This window comes from Geospiza fortis, unplaced genomic scaffold (assembly GCF_000277835.1).
Source record: "Geospiza fortis unplaced genomic scaffold, GeoFor_1.0 scaffold112, whole genome shotgun sequence".
Lineage (NCBI taxonomy): Eukaryota > Metazoa > Chordata > Aves > Passeriformes > Thraupidae > Geospiza > Geospiza fortis.
In genome coordinates this window covers 17,776,569-17,794,156 of record NW_005054298.1, presented here as the reverse complement: position 1 = coordinate 17,794,156, position 17,588 = coordinate 17,776,569, and the positions used below count along the sequence as shown (strand labels likewise).

Genomic DNA, 17,588 nt, shown 5'->3' with positions numbered 1-17,588 from the left:
ATTCTGATAAAAAATCACTCTACACACTTCCATTTTCTTCCTTTAAAAACACTGCTTATGTTGCTCACAATTCTAGGTTTTCTTTTGCTTTCAAGACACAACAATTTTTCTTTAGAATAACAACTGTCTGGACCACAATGTCAAGCAAGCTTCAACATTTCTCCTAATCTGCTGTCAACAAACACTGATCACAAAGTGAAAACATTAACAAACTCATTACCAAGACAGTAAAAGCAAGTTGTGCCATCTAGTGAAAGATTTGGCAAACATTTCAACGATTACAGTATTGTTTTGCTTTGACATAGGTTAAGATTAATGCTTGTCACTTGCCTTTACGGCTTTCAAGATTTGCCAGTCTTAGATGTGAATAGTTTCATGGACTGAAAGGAGCACTGGGGTTTGTACCAAATCTATCCTTTCAGACACTGCACTGAGTCACCACAGCAGCTGCTCTTTGGGGATTGCACATATGGGGGCACTGCTGCAGCAGCACAAACCAAACTCCTTCTCTTCCACGTGAAGGGGTGGTGGTGAAATACAAACTGGGGTGGGACCTAGAGGCAGGAGAGGAAAGCAGAAAAGGGAGGGAATAGGTTTGAGGGACATAGTAGAGAATGAGAAGGAATTCAGAGTTACATTCTTTAGAATGAGGGGAAACAAGGAAGAAAGCAAATTTCAGTTAAAAAAAAACCAAAATTAAGAGCATGTTTTAAAACATTACTTGAAATTCTGTTTCAACTACTCCAAAAACCAGTACTGGAGAACTGCAAGAGTTTTCTCTTGGACTTGTAAGAAACAAAAGTTGAAAGGATTTCCTGGTTCCTTATCTGACCCCTGCAAACTCTGGTAATCTGTTTCATCTCTGTGCATCCACTAATTAGGCAACTGAAGCAGGGCAGTCTGAAGCATTCATTTCTGCAGTAGACGACATGAAAGCACAGAATGGAGAGGTTACAGGGGAAAAAAGTTATGCTGATGAGCACTTCAAAATTTTTTTTAGGACAAGGAAATAACTCCCAAACACAGATGACTGCCTTACTACATGAATGAATTCTACTGCTGGCAGTGACAGAATTACAAACAAAGATTTACTTAAATTAATTCACTTTGTGACTACAATAAAAACTAACATAATTTACATCTACAAATAAATTTCCTTAGGATTTATACCTACTGAAAAACAGATGTAGCAAGACTGGAGTAATGGACACCTTGCAATATTCTCCTAGCTTTAAGATGACATGTAGTTTATCTGCAGCTTTCTTCTTCACATATGGAACAAGCCTCTTCACAGGCAGCCATTGCTTGCACTGAACTATGTTGAGCAGGTAAAAAATAAAAGTGGCATGGAAGTTACCTTTCTAGCTGACAACACACAAGAAGGATACATAATCCAATGAAATATTTAAAACACAGCACACTGTATTACACATGTAATTTCTTTTTCATTTCAAGTTTATTAAAACTTTAGCAGTACAAATGATCCAGGTTTTAGATTATCAAAAGACCAAACTGAAGTCCACATCTTTAAAAAAGGCGTTCCCCAAAACGTCTCTAAAACTTTGAGACAATGGAAACATTAAGTCCACAAACTCATCCATGCCTCTCATCATCTGTTCCAGGACTTGTTTCACGATCAGATTTTTTATCTTTACTAGGGGCATGATCTCTCTCCTGACTCTTTGATTTTTGGTTTACTTCTTGTTCTGCTGAGGATCTGGTCTTTTCCTTTTCTTTACTGCTGCGCGAGTATGATTTTTTTGATTCTCTCTCTTTGCTACTTGGTCTCTTTTTTGAGTCTGGACTTCTATCCTGATCTCTACTAGACTTCTTATCTCTGCCAGATTCAGGACTACTACTTTCACGGCTTTTTGAACGCCTCTTCCTTTGGCTTTCACTATCATTCCTCTTATATGAGCTTCTACTTTCCCTATTTGAATACCTTTCTCTGTTTCTGCTTTGACTTTCATCTCTCTCTGAACTCCTTGATTCTCTCCTCCTCCTGTTCTCTCTTCCTCTGTATTTATCTGGTGTACCTCTCCTTTCTCTGCTTCTTGATCTTCCTCTCCTCCTTGTTTCTCTATCTCTATTCCTTGAATAGTCCTTACTTCGACTGCGATCCCTGTCCCTGCTTCTGGATCTCCCTCTCCTACCCCTGTCTCTGCTTTTGCTGCGATCCCTTGTTCTGCTGCTGGAGCTGTGTTTCCCTCTAGCATGCTCACGCTCTTTGCTTCTTGACTTGCGTTTCTCCCTGTCTTTGCTCTTCCTATGCTCTTGTTCATTACTTCTTGAGCCTGCTCTTTTACTTCTCTCCTTGCTCCTACTTCTTTCTTTCTCTCTCCCTCTAGAATCATAGTGCTTTTCTTTTTCTCTACCTTTCTCATGGTCTCTCTCTTTGCTTCTTGATCTTAGTCTCTTTTCATCATGTCTGCTGTGTCTGGAGTCTCTTTCTTTACTTTTTGATTTCTCTCTGCTTTTACTATGGCTTCTAGATTTAGCTCTCTTCTTGGATTTGATTTTGTTATGCTTGTCATCTTTTTCTGAATTTCTTCTTGTCTCCCTGTCTTTACTGCTGGATTTGTGATCTTTTTTCTTCTCTTTTTCCCCTCTTCGGCTTGGACTTTCAGAAACTTGCCTGTGGTCTGATATTCTTCTCTCTCTTCCTCTTCCTGGGCTCTTTTGATTATCTTTCTTGGTTTCATTTATTTCACTCCTTGGAGAGAAAAAGATAAAATTTTTAAAAATGTTTTCATTTCCCTCCACTCAGAAAAATTAAACCAGAAGTGAGACAGCTTCACAACTAAAACTTCACATCAGATAATTTTTATTAATAACTATGTATTTGCAGTAGCATGGTTAAACTCACACACAATTAAATAATGGAATAATTAAGTCAGCATCCTGGCTTCTTGAAAGCAATTGCAATTGAAAATCCAATAAAATAGGTATTACTTTTAATTAAACAAGCAAAAAAAAAAATTAGCAACTAAAGCTTTTTTAAAAACCCATATGCACATGTTCCAGAAAGAAATAACCTTACTTGTCTCCTTTTATCCACCTTTCTCCACTAGAGACTCTCATTCTTTGAGCTCTTTGCATTTCTTGCCTCCAATGTGGAGGAGTTTCACTGCGCCGGAATCGATCTCTTGACCTGGATCTGGAAGGTGTCCGGTAACGCTTAGAGGAAAAGAGAGAAAATCCTGCCTTAGTTTAAATTTCACATGCTGATGCCTAAGCAACATTTGCAACCCTGGCACTCTGTTCTACACAGCACCTAACAGGACACTTCACATGTATATACCAAGTTTCCACTGACAAGTTACTAACTTACTGAAAATGTATCTGACACTTAACTAAAGAGGGAACACACCAAGTCTGATCAAATAACTGATTTTAAGGTTAAGTCTACATTAGGATTTTTGTAGTCTGATGAGAGGTTTTCTGCTACTTTTAATTTGCACAAACACTAATATTTGTTTACTAACAATGAAGATTTGTGTCTTTGACAGGCAATGCAAAAACAACACTTTACATTTGTTAAGGATTTTACTAAGAATTGGAGGGATAGAGACTTCAGTTATTAAAAACATTTGCTACATGCAGCACATAGCATATGGCTTCACAATATTGAAAGAGCCAATTTGACAGCTCCCCCCTGCCAAAAGGGGGAGAAGTCTTCCCCACATTCTTGGCACTGATGTTACTGGTTCTGTGTTCATTAGAACCCTTCTTGAGCTAGTTCCATTCACCAATTTAAATATTACCATATTAACTTAAATAAAATATTTTAATGGTTTTTTTCTCACCCCCTTCTTCTCTTTTCTGTCCTCCTTGAAACCTCAGTCTTCAAATCAATTATGATGCACTTCTTTTTTTAAAATCAACTCTCCCAATGAATATGATTAGCAACACCAGCAGTGAGATTGTGCTACCACCTTGCTTATTTTGAATAATAGATTGCAAACATTTACCCTTGGTCCTCTTCCTTTTATCTTCCTTCCAGATCTGGTGACTAACAGTCTTCTCTGGTATGTTGACTGTGAGTTTGACAGATTACTAAAAATAATTTAAAAATAATTATATAGTTTGTACAATTAAAAAAGAAGGAAAATTAGTATTACAACCTCTTCACAAACTAAATGAAAACACACCATTTTATTTTACAGCAGACAGTAACATCTGCACAGTAAAACTTCAATTTATGACCACAATAATTTTACAAGATTTCCAGGTTTTTCAATTTTTGAAAAAAGAATAACTCATAGACTCAGACTGGACAGTTCCAATGCATGCCATGAGATTAAGCCAGTCATTATACATTCTTTACTCACTAAAACCATTTTCAGAAACTAGGCCTTTGTTCTAGGACAAAGACAACAGCTTCCAATAAACAGAGAAATCTCTTTTTCATCCAGCAGTGCTTACAACATGGAACTGTTCAACATGGAAAAGATTCAACATCAGAGCTCTAAAACAGCAATGTGACCATACCACTGCCAGACTATAGTATGTGACCATACCATAGTCAGACTCAAACCAGATACATTACCTCTCTCTTTCCTTCTCTCTGCTTTTTCTCTCTTTTTCTTTCTCATCTACTTTAGGAGGACTTTTCCTCATCAGGAACCGGTTTTCAGGTATAGGAGGAATTTCTTCAGGACGGACAGTAGATAATGGCTGTGCTTCAGTATTTTCATCTTCACTTTCACTGGATGAGCTTTATTTTTGTATAGAAAATATGCATAATGAGTTATCTGGACGAGGGAAGAACCTTCAATCTATTTAAATAATTCAGAAATTCTCTTAATTCAATATACAACAATACCACAAGAATCTCAGAAAATAGAGCTATTTCAGAAACAACTTTCTCCCCCCATGATATATTTGTTCCAAAGTATACAACAGCAGTATATTTCTGACCAACACTTTTTCTCTACTAATTACAATGGTGCAACACTGAACATATACATACTGTCTGTTTAGATACAACTTTTTAGTTCAATTTATTGTCTTTTAAAAACAATCTCAGGAGACTAAAAATTCAGATTTTACACTAGATATGTAACTCTCTACAGACTATAGTGATTCCAAGCAACTGGAATTCTGTGAAACTTCTGCAAAAAGGGCTTAGGTGCACAGAAACAGTATTTAGGCAGCACTGCCCTAAGTGAATGTTTCTTAAACTCCACTGCTAGCTTAGAAAAATGTGACTTGCACTGTGTCCTGGGGTGACTTTATGATGCTTGTATCCCCAATTAGGTTCTGCACCTTTAAGACTGGTTCTGAGAGCAAAGAGCGAAGAAGAATCCCAAATTTGTTATCAGAAGCTGCACTTGCTCCCCTGCATCCTTCCCCTATCTGCAGCACAGACAGTGGGACAGAGCTCTCCTGTGCTTTTAGTCAGTTTTTAGCTAGCTGAGGCAGTGAATTTCCCTGGACTGTGGTTTTTCTTTTTCTTGGAACTGTCTGAACCTGCTCTGGACTGAAAACCCAGAAGAGCACCAGGAGCTGACACCTGTGGCCACCAGGGCCTGGGACGCTGCATTCCAGCACTGGAGGAACTGAACACAGACTGAGTGAGCCCACTGAGTTACAGCCCACGACAAGGCCTTTCTGAATTTGTCATCCTTTCAGAAGGCCGAGGTTTTATTGTTTAATATTGCTTGTTTTTTATGCTTGTGAATACTTTGCTTTTTAAATTAACACTTTTTTGTACTTTTCTCCAAGGAAATCCTTTCCTGAACCAGTCGGGGGAAGGGCCACTTGAATCTGCTTTTCTAGAGGGACCCCTTTAGGAGTTTCCTCCCAAATTTGCCTTAAATCAGGACAAACTGACACAACTTTTATCTCACACTGAACTATAACAAAGCTATTAATTTCAAAATAACATTCTCAGAAGCAAGACTGCTTTCTGAGATTTATTATCTTCCAGTGAAACTGCAAGAGTTTTGGCATATCAGACCAAAAAATTGAAGTATTAATTACTTAAGAATTATTATTTAAGAACTTACTAGAAGTTAATTTATTAATTTTATGTTTAGTTTTGCTATATTCCTGCTCCATCACATATAGTTCAAACTGAATTGTACAGAAGTAAATTTATGGCAACAAACTAGCCCTAGCCATTTCAAACCTACCACTCCAACTTTTCAAGCCAACTGAAGTCTTAGCTCATTTGTTTACTCCTTTACATGCTGCAGTACATAGGCACATGAACACGACCCTTCACTATCATGTCAGAAAATTTATTCCTGTATATGGAAACCAACAATCTCCCAGACTGCAAACCCTGCATTGCTAGTTTACACAAACGTAGCCTGCAGCTATTAAGACAACAGAATGGTACTGTAAAGTGTACATGTAACAAAACAAAACAAATCTCAAAACGGACCTTTTCTTGCTTTTCTTTCTCTTCTTCTTCTCTTTCTTATGTTTCTTGGAATTTCTTTTGTGTTTCTTTTTTCGTTTTTTAGATTTCTCTTCTGAAGCACTCTCAGAATCCGACGACGAATCAGAAGATGATTCTGAATCGCTTGAACTTTCTGAGTCACTGGATGAGGAAGATGACTTGTGTCTCTTCTTTTCTTCTTTCTTAGCTTTGGATCAGAACAGCAAACACATTTTAATATCAAACACTTCTAAACTAATCTAAGAAAAATCACCCATCTTGTATCTGTCTCTGTATCTTGTATCCTGGTAAGGACAGGATCATTCTCTCTTGTATCTTTCAGATTCTTATAGCTGTGTCATGAGATTACTTCATCAAAATACTTAAGAACAAATTGATTTTTTGGAAAAACATTGTTTCTCCATAGTACAATAAAGGGTATGTCTAGGAAAACAAGACATTTTCATAATTTGGATTTATGAATCTAAATCTAAAATTTATACTGTCAAGCACTTGCAGAACCGTGTAAGTTTTCTGATGATGTTCTATACAACATAAGCTACATACCAAGAAGTCGTTAAAATGTATTTATATGTGTTTATAAAAAAAATTCTTTAGCTTCAGGTTTCACCCGACTTCATCAAATCACTAATAAGAGAAATTTTGACTAGGACCTCTTCTACAAAACTGGTACCAAACTCCCACCTGTCCTTAAGAAAGTTAACGTAACGTTTTTTGTTCCACAGTTTTTCTTGTGAGCTGTATTAGCTTAGCTAGTCTGTAATAACCTTTCTAAATACTGTGTTAATACTTTGCTTTCTTCCTTTTATTTTCTCCCCAGAACTTAAGATTTTCCCTAGAACTTTAAGATCTTCTAAAAATTCTACCACTTGACCAGAGAAATTCTTCTTTTATAATTTTTTAAAATCTTCTCATTTTCACTTATTCCTCCAACTTTAAGGAACTAAAAAAACCAAAGGAAAATATGATAAACATTCCACTTTTCTAGGTGATCATCCTCTCAAATCCCATGTTAAAAGCCTATCTAGGCCTCTGCAATATTGTAGTTGTGATCACTGCATCATTCAATTTACAGCATCCAGTAACATGGCTCAGTCATCATCTACTCATTCCTAAATAAATCCAGTTCTTCCACCTATGGAGATAATTTGCATAGTTGATAAAGCACTTCATCTGGATATTCACTGTGTGAAAATCAGATCACCTTTCCTCAACTTTAACCTACGACAAAAACACTCATACCAAGCACCTTGCTTATACTGTCATTCCTTCTGCTAGTGGCATCTTAACATCTTAGCCATCTTACCAGGTATCAGTTCTATTTTCATTCCATGAAGACCTAATTTCTTTGTGTTGCCTACCAGACAAACTCATATAATAAATACTTAAGACTCCCTTGGTATCCTAATGTACCCTCCCACAGAAATTCATCACTGTAGTTCCCTCACAGGCAACCTCTTTTTCCTTTGTCTTAAAATTAAGTTCTTAAAAGCAGCCTTCCCTGATAACTTCCTCATAATTCACATAGTCAGTTTGCTTTTACCTCCCACAGTACTGTACCACAAACAGTTTCACTGTTAGATAACTCTGCTGATGATCTTGCATGACACTGACTGCATCCCAGAAACTGCTCCTCCTATCTGGATTCCCCTCCCAGTAACTGACAAGTCCAAGGACATCTCCTGTTCCACTTGTTACCTTTGGACAACTGCTTGACAAATTTGCTTCAGCTGATGTGCTGTCACACTGTTCCTCCTTTTTCCACTGCTTCAGGCCAGCACAGCTCATCAGAGGTTCCACGTTGGGCATTCAGAGAACAATTCCAGCCATGCTGCCACTTTCACAGTAGCAGCCCATTTTTCACTGGAGGTCTTACACAGTCTTCCCCTTTCAAAAGCAGGATTCTCTACACACTAGAACTTCCACCATGGTCTGTCACAGCATCTTTATCATGCTGGCTGTGTATTAGGACCCATCAAGGTCATCATCTTCCCCCACACTCTGCTCTGCCCTTCATGTGCCTGATCCTGGTGTGTAAGGCCTCTTGTTCTCCAAACATTCCCACTGCCCATCACTATCTAGAACTGAACCTTACAGCTTCATAGACTGGGTATCCCATCACCCAGGCACCAATTTCCCTCCTTGGCCCACCAGGCCAGCTACAGAAACCAGAGCTGCCATGAATGCATCAGTACTGAGTCAGAGATACAAGAACATAAAGGTAACAAAAAGGTACAAAAAGGTAAAGGCAACACAAGTCAAATCCTTCCAGAAGCCTGTTCTCTTTTAAGACAAGTCAGAGGGAAAACAAAATTTTTGTATTTATATCACTCACTCTTTGGATGACAAGCACTTTAAAGCCCTGCCTAAAGGCTGCAGGTCATCACTGTTTAGTGACAAAAATTTCATTTAGTCATTCAAGAGTTCTAGTGTGGACTTCAAAGGGAGTGTGACAATCCAATGAAGACATCTATGCAAGTGGGTGTCTCATTCCCTAGTTTCATCCACCCTGCAGCTGTACTGTTTTATTTTCTAGTTACAGCACCTGTGCATTTGCCAAGAGATGCTATGCTACAGAATACTGTCCAAAAAAACCATAATTGTATCCTAACACATGGCATGATCCAGAACCTTTCAGAAATCAGGAGCCAAAAGATAAGTTTGCTTGGAATTCTGTGGTATTGAAGAGATCGCCTCAGATGCCAAAGTCATTCTACCAAATACCACAACAAATGAGCAACAAGGAGGTGAAAAAACAAGAAGCTGAAGTTCAAATGCTTGTATTTTCCTTTGCCCAAACAAACCATTATTCTTGTGTGTCACAGACATTTCTTTTATGAAAAATCCTCTTTCAGGATTTTTCTGGCTGAAGCTGAGAGTTTCAGCAACAAGACAAACAACAGATTATCTGCTGCTGTGGAATGCAACAAGTCTGTCTGGATTGGCCCAACTTGCATGTTTATAATTAATGACCAATCCAGAGCTGAGATCTCTCGGACACAGTCCGAGAGAGCTGGTTTGTTTTTCATTCTTTTACTTTCTATTGTTTGGTAGCTAGCAGCTTCTGGAAACTCTCCTTTCCTTTTCTTTTTAGTATAGTATAGTATATGTATATATCATAACATAATAAATCAAGCCTTCTGTAATGGAGTCAAGGATCTACGTCTCTTCCTTCACCCAAACACCCTTGTGACCACCGTCACACTTGTGCTTCAAAATCCTTGGTGCAACCCTTCCCAGTACATAACAGAATGTGCTAAGAATTAAATAGCAAACAAAATAAGCATCTTGGCTTTCTGCTAATGAGATTCTCCATGGTGACAGGAACATCTTAGGTTCTGCTTCTCCTATAAAATAAGGCTTGATCCAAGCTCTCATACCATGTTCAGTTCTGCAATGGCAGAGCAGGACATCCCTTCCAGAAAGAAAGACAGGTTCTGTCATATTCCTCTTTAAAAATAGTTTATAGTAACTTATAAAGTGTATGAGCTAAAGGGCCAAACCCAGACTTATAATCTAAGTGCCTGTTTTGAAGAGTTACCTTAGAGCAACCTGAAACAAGTTCAATACCTTCCAAAGAAGTATGAGTTATCAAATAAAGTCAGACTGCCACCAATCTTCTTAACACAGCACTCTACTTGATATGACACGTGCTTGCCAGCTTTGTACTAAATGTAGTGAGTATAATAAAACTCAAGACAGGAGAAGCTTGGAAAAAAAGTGCGTATGATTGTTCTTTAATGTCTTTTGCATCATCAACTTTTAAGTTCTTTAGAAGACAGATTGCTCTGCAATGTTATACACCTTTTCACCAACCAAGCCATCATCTATCACAAGTAAGCTTCTAAATATTTTATAAGCAGCCAGCATGGAAGAAAACAAGCAAAATTACCTCATATGTACAGTTCAACTTTACCTTTGGATTTTGGAATTAACTCTCCACAACTCAGTATGCGTACTTCAGCATATGGTTTACTAGATGCATCTGTTTTCTGGTTTTCTATTTCTCTCACAACTTCCTGACCTGAGATGACTTGTCCAAAAACAACATGATGCCTGAAGAACATAAACAAAAGTAAGTATTCTTAGCACTTAACTTTTCAAGGCAGTTCCCAAACAAATGTAAGAAGAAAATAAGAGATATTTACCCATCTAAGTGAGGTGTAGGTTTAGTTGTTCTGTTGTTTCCAGATTTTAATTTAAAAAGAAAAACAAAAGCAGTATTAGTGAAAAGCCGTCAGCATTCAAAGCATGTAATCTACACATAGGAAGATGAACATTATTTTGAGTGTACTAACAAAACTGAACAAAACCAATATATATCAGTCTATGTTTGTGTGCAGTTAAAAATATTTAATGTTTTATATGTTATACTAGCTATTCAATGAAACACTTTGACTATTACACTTTACTGAAAAAAACCCCAAAATTGCACATAGATTTTTAGACAGAATCCTCATATAGGATATAGTAAATTTCTACTCATTGAATTATATAAATACTACCAGGAACAGATACAAAAGTCTGCAGGAAAAATGCAAATAACCTTTTACACATTAGAGAACAACCAGAAAACTGGAAGAAAAAGTATCTGCATGTAGAGATTACTTGACACAGAAGAACTGACTCTCTCTCAGCTTTTCCCCATACTAGCATTACTAAGGTATACATGTCAGTTATGGAAGAGTAGAAAACTGGGATGATTAATGATCATTTACAAATCCCAAAATAAGGTTTTAATGCTGACATCCACAACTCGTTATGTTAACTAAGGCCATGAAACATGGGTAAGACTGATGTATTTTGAGGATATTTTCTGTAGATAATTTAGAATTTAAAAGAGTCTACTGCAATGTATTTTTAGAACTTAAATTTTACCTATAAGTAAGACTGTACTGGAAAGCTATTTTGTGATTAGAAAAAGCCCTCTACTACTTTGGAGAGCTCCCAGAGCTCTTTTGCCACTTTTCTGAAAACAATTCATTAGAGTAATAAGAATTTTACAAGCAACTAACAGGTTTGCTTTTTTGCCCAAGTTAGAACACAGCTACTGAAAACTACTGAAAGTCCTTTTGCACAGAAAATTAAATACAAATAAGCCCATCGGGGTAAAAACAAGTACATTAGGAAAATGGTTACTTCCAGGCAGCCTGGTAAAAAACCATCAATTTTGGCTTTCACAGGAGCTAGTCTTCAATATTTAAAAGGATTCCCTTAACAGCTTACAAATAGCAAACCATATACACATTTCAAGACATTTCAATACTTACATAAAGAACTGTGAACCATTTGTATCTTTCCCTCGGTTGGCCATTGAAAGGAGAAATTCTTTGTTGTGCTTTACAGCAAAACTTTCATCTAAAGAAAGTGTTTTCAGTTACTTTTTAAGCATACGATATATGCTTAGGTAAATGCTATCATTTAGTAAATGAATCCTAATTAAATAAATTTGTTACCCACTTGAATGAAAAGTTGTGTTACTAAAAGTAACAGCTATTTTTAAAACATCATTCTGTTAATTCTATGTAACAAGGAGAAATATGAATCCAATGATTTATAGCCTGAGAGGAAAAAAAATTAAAATTTAGTATTCTTGCACAAAAGATCTGTCTCCTATCAACACTAGCAGAGATGTTTAAGTTGTTGTTCTACTTTTCTTTGGAACAGAAGCTGTGTATTAATGATTAATAAATCCTAATTTTCAGGCATTTTGTTGTTTTGGTTTGGTTTTTTTTTAAGTATGCATAGAGAGTTTGATAGGAATCCCAAACAACTTGTTTGTCTGACGGACAGAGATGTATTTATCAAGTTAGCCAACAAGAAAATTAGTTTAACTTCAATGAATCCTACTTCTTACATGCAAGGAACTGCTAATAGTTCAAACTAAATCCCAATGAAACTATGAAATGAAAAAAAGCGTAAAATGTAATCACTATTCTTCATTTAAGACACCTGTAAGAAATAATTCTCTCCCTTCTTTCCCAAAACAGCAAAAAGGCTTTTGGGGGAAGGAAATTCTGCAGACACGAGGACATTTGCTCAATGCTGTTTGGATACAGATAGCAGGAGGAAGTATTGACAAAGAAAAATGTACAATATTCATAATGCTACTGTCACTAGCCATGAAAGGGACAGTCCCACTCACTCTCCAATCACCTGTACAATAGCATCAAGTGCCAACCTAATCCTATGGTGCATTGGTTAACTGATCCATGAAAGCAAAACTTTCCACAAATTCAGTTCCATACAGGGACCAGCCAAGTTGAACAGCCAGCCCACTTTTGCCAGAAGGTAACTGGAGGTTGTGCTCATTTTTCCATTTCTCCCAGCCATACATTTCCTCAAATCCAGCTACTCATTTGTTTTAGTTCTTATGCTTGCCAAATTGGATCCACTCACTAACATGGGAATATATAAATTTTTTTTTTGCTACAATAATCTTCAAGCATTTTAGTAAGCTGAATCAGGCTAGTTTGATGGGAGAGTCAGAGAAGGTAAGGCCTCCTCCCTCTTTTGGCAGTTGCAAACTGTTGATTCCACTCAAGGTCTGATATAAATTTGCAGCCTGGCCCAACTACAGCAATGAATAATTATTGTGTGTGCTGCAAGCTCAGACAACAACCAATGGCAAAAAAAAGTATCTGGGAGGGGAGAAGGGCTTAACCTTGCCTGGGTGGCAGCTACCCAGCACCTGTGCTTAGGTGTAACACAACAACTGCTCCAATAAACACAGATGCTCCACTATATTCTGGGCAAACACAAACTGAGAAATGCAGCAACTATAACTTCTTCTGCAACACTGGCTGAGAAAGAACCAGGTCTGTGAGAAAACTAAAAGCTCTACCATCTTGGGTTCAGTAAAGCAGGGCTGTGCGTTTTTTAAATAAAAATTTGCAAGGAAACCTAACCCCATCAACACCTTTCTCCTTTTCCTTCAAAGAGAAGATCATCCCCAGCTTTTAGCTTGCTGACCAAGCCAAAAGTAAATGTCTAAAACCAGCAATAAAAATGTAAGTCTGGTAAAAGGGACAAATACAAAGGAGTTCAGTTTTAGTTTTTTGTTCATTAAAATGGTTCGTATCTTAAAAGTAAAATAACTTTAACCGGACAGTCAAAGGCCTTCAAGACCAAACAAAATCTTTTTAAAAAATGGAGTTCAGGTTTACAGAACAAAGACTACAGGACATAAAGGTAATTGTTTAATTTAACGCCAAAATAGAACAGACAGATAGAACCCTTACCTTCAAAAAAGCCACCATAAATGGATTCTCCTCCTCTGCCATTTCCTTAAAAGAGGAAAAGTGACAGTTAAAGTAGTGATTAAAAGAGTTACATTATGTGGAAGGTACTTCATAACACTGATGTAACTGCATCCAAGTCACTGACATTATTCTTCAAGATAAGCAAACACAATCAAGATACATCTTTGTAATCCAGAAGTAAAAAACTTGGAAAACAAGAAAGTATTTTCCCATGTATTCAGCAACAGTCTCCTTTTCTTTATTTCCCAGCAGCAGATACAATATTTAATTCTCATGCTTCAACCTTTCAGTAGCAGGTATTTGATTCTCTCAACGATTGAGATAACTTGAGCAAAAGTGGGTGAATGCACATATAGAAATTTATTATATAAATTCTCATGGAAAGGTGCTCACACAGACGAAAAGGAAAAAAGCAGAGATATCTGTCAGAGAATAATCAATTTAAGTAAATGGTTCTATATAGAACTTTTGAAATGTTTTATTACATAAGCGTCAAAATTTTCTTTAAAGATTCATGTCATACCTTCACTGAAGTCGCCTCCTTGGATCATAAAATCTTTCACTACCCTGTGAAACAGACAACTTTTGTAATGCAATGGCTTTTGGGTGGACTTTCCTGTACCCTTTTCACCTAAAGAAGAAAATGAACAAAACCAAAAATTACTCTCTGCATCTTCATTACAAAAAAGTTCTATGTAAAGCACTCAATCAAAATCATCTTCTGTGCTCTGAAAAACTGGCCTGTGAGGCAGACTTACCTGTAAGAAAGTGGCATTTACGAAAGCAGTGGAGAAACTATTTTCTGTCTCTACAGTTATACTAGAAGAACTCCTTACTGACATTAGTATACAACTCTGGACACTGCCATGCAGATTGACTGAAGCTAAACATCCAGTTTGTATTTATGACAACTAGTATTGCTCAGAAACACGTAAGAAACAATCAGATCTGTACTTAAAAAACAGCAAGGCTAAGGTACCATAAAAAGTTGTAAGAAAGCCATAGAGGCAGGGGGAAGGGGGAGGACTCTCATTCCCCCCTCTCTCATGATGACAACTGCCATCTTCCTCCCTTGCATCGGCTCTGCTGTTTAAGCAAACTCTGCTTCAGCTACAACACAACGGCCTCTCCCTGCTCAAAGAGAGAGGATTTCTGCTGAGTCAGCCAGATGAATGGCTCATGGTGGGTCCTGTGAAGGTAACAGCAAGGTAATCAGTGGGACTTCTCAGGGAAGACCGCTTCCTCTTCATGTTGGCAAACTGTTAGACAGCATCTTCCTATAATCTTATTCTGAGCAATTAAACTGGAAGCTTTTGTCAAGGGCAGTTCCTCTGAACTTACAGACTGGCGTCTCCATATGGATTTGAATAGCTAGAAAAAAAACCCACTTTTGATAGGAACTCTGATGAATGTAATGCTGTGTATGTTCCACTAACTTGGTGTATGCCAGGAAAACATGGAGCTGTGGATCCCTGTTTTACAAAGGCAGCACACACTTTTCAGAACTTCCAGACAAAAAGATGAGTAAGAAAAACAAAAACTAAAAGCTTGAATAATTTGCTGATGATCAATATCAAACCTTCTGCATCTTTTTCTATTCTATTCTTGTATGTGTTAAGGCAGCACAATAGTTCAGGATCTGAATTTGATTATGGATGTCAGCAACAAAGGATGAACTTAGTTTTATGTGTTGCTGACCTGAAACGCTGCTGAAGACTTCAAATCACAAATATAAGGCAGCAGTGGGGAGTAACACCTTTATTCAATAATCTGACTTTTGGGAGATTGACACCAGATCAAGAATGCCACAGTCACGTGTTAACATAGTCATAGCCATTAAAAATCATTAAAGTTCAAATTTGTTAACAATTTTTGATTATTTGATTTTGCCATTAAACCTATTGTCAGATCAGATAATGCCTACATTCCTGCAGACATCCTGAATGGTGCGCTGCACGATCTAGTTCACTTAACATGAATGTAATCATGTATCCACACCTGATTCAGATCATATTAGTACTGCTGAGGGATTCACTATTAACAGCTACAGACTCTTGACCTGAAAAATAACCAAGCTGGAAGGAAAGGAAGCAGAAAAAGCTGAAGACAGAAAGCATATATGCTGTTTATGTATTCACAAAGTTATTCTTGCAACAATAAACCCAAGTTTTGCTAAGCTGTCAGCATTTGCAACAAAAGTATGCAGTCCACAGTAAAGTAATTCTCTTTGTAAATGTTTCCAAGCGAGAATCTCCTGAGTAATTTCCTCAAGAAATACCCTTTCAATAGGAGTAGAAATCACCAGCATCCATCAAGAAATTAAAATAACAAAAAACAACTGATGAATAAAAGCATCACCTTTCAAATTCCACAAAGTATCACAAGACTGAAACGTAAGTCTGCATGGTTGACCTCTTGTTGGCTACCTTTCAAGACTGGTTGATGTTATATAATGTGAGCAGTAATATCTGAGCTAGTAACAGAAAATCAGCTTACTGTGCCCGTATTTAAAGTTGGTTAGTATATACTCCCTGCAACACACTAAGCCAAAGCTACAATTGCTTTGGCTTTACATCATATTTGTAGGCTCATATGCGCATCATCAGCTAAATATTTGGAGGTGTCAAGAACCAATTCTGAACTTACTTCCATATTTAAGAAAATGTCACAAATTATAAGAGACATCAAACTAGTTAACATGGCATTACATTAAAAATTACAGATTAAATAGTAAAATCTACAAACCTGTGCAAAGGCAGCGAAAATTCTCACATGTCTTTGGACACACATCTGAAAACAATTCAAAGACCACTCTTCCAGCTAGAAAATAAAAATAAACACCATATTTATTGTGAAGTTAAATGGTATTTGTATTATTCCTATACATATCTCACATGAATATCATGCTACTGAATTGATACTTGAATTTTCTTACCGGGTACATTGTTGATGGCTATGTCAAAAAAGCAACGTGGTCTCTGGACCTTTACTCCCATGGCTTCAGAAGTCTAATTACTGTAAGCAATGAAAATAAAATTTAGTTTTTCCTTCTGTGCGCTGAAATCATGTGTAAGTCAATAGAGGTGTAAGTCAATACAAAAAGACAACAAAAACTGCAGAAAAGCAAACAAAAAGCCCCAGACAGCCCCAGACAGCAAACATTAGCATTTTTTGAAGTTCAAAAAATGCCCAGTACTTTGGGCCATTTTAATGTGTTGTAGCCCCAAATGAGTGATTTTCTTCATGTCTGTTGCAGTAACATTAAATTTAAACTTGAGTGCCATACTTCAGGTGGGGAAATACAAAAGGAAAAGATACTGTGAGATAGGGGAAAGGCTCCAGCATTCAATTTTCAAATTTCAAAATTCAGTACTTCTTGGATTCCTGTCATGGCAGTTACCAGGCATTGCTCCAATTAGGAGTCAAACCATTCTGGACAAAAAAAAATTACAAAGGTGTATTTTTTTTTCCACAGCTGCTGCTAAGTGAAATTATTTTGGTTTTTCATTGTCTCTTTTCCTTTTATATAATTGTTTATCTCATGGGACACCCTCACTAGTATCATTTAAAAGATGTATAGATGCATAATGCTGCTTAAGGACATGGTTCGGTTGGAGACTTGGTACTGCTAGATTTACCATTGGACTCAATGGTCTTAAGGAGTTTTTCCAGCCTAAATGATTCTATGATTCCTTATAGAGAATTTCAATGCAACTTTTGCCTTAGACTATATAAATTCTTTTATTTTTGTGTATGGAATTAAGCTATGTCTTAATTCCATTTGCACCTCCAACAATTGCAACATTATGTACAATCATATTATTTCCCTTTTCTAAATCCCTATCCTCTCTGAGTTACTTCAGACTGGGAAAAAAAAAAAACAACAACAAAAAAAATGAACAGTGACAGCAAAATGA

General features: G+C 37.0%; 1 protein-coding gene across 1 annotated transcript; it reads right to left on the bottom strand.

The window, feature by feature from the left end:
* Positions 1–1,432: 1,432 nt before the first annotated feature.
* On the bottom strand, positions 1,433–16,687 carry PPIG (peptidylprolyl isomerase G). The gene is made up of 12 exons (XM_005415842.3): positions 16,607–16,687; positions 16,417–16,491; positions 14,195–14,302; positions 13,651–13,695; positions 11,680–11,767; positions 10,558–10,587; positions 10,326–10,465; positions 6,392–6,596; positions 4,550–4,717; positions 3,972–4,056; positions 3,041–3,177; positions 1,433–2,713 (listed from the first exon to the last, which is right to left on the bottom strand). Exons 1-12 carry the CDS (start codon positions 16,665–16,667, stop codon positions 1,594–1,596), a joined length of 2,262 nt encoding a protein of 753 aa, XP_005415899.1. The 5' UTR covers positions 16,668–16,687; the 3' UTR covers positions 1,433–1,593.
* Between the last annotated feature and the right edge of the window lie 901 nt (positions 16,688–17,588).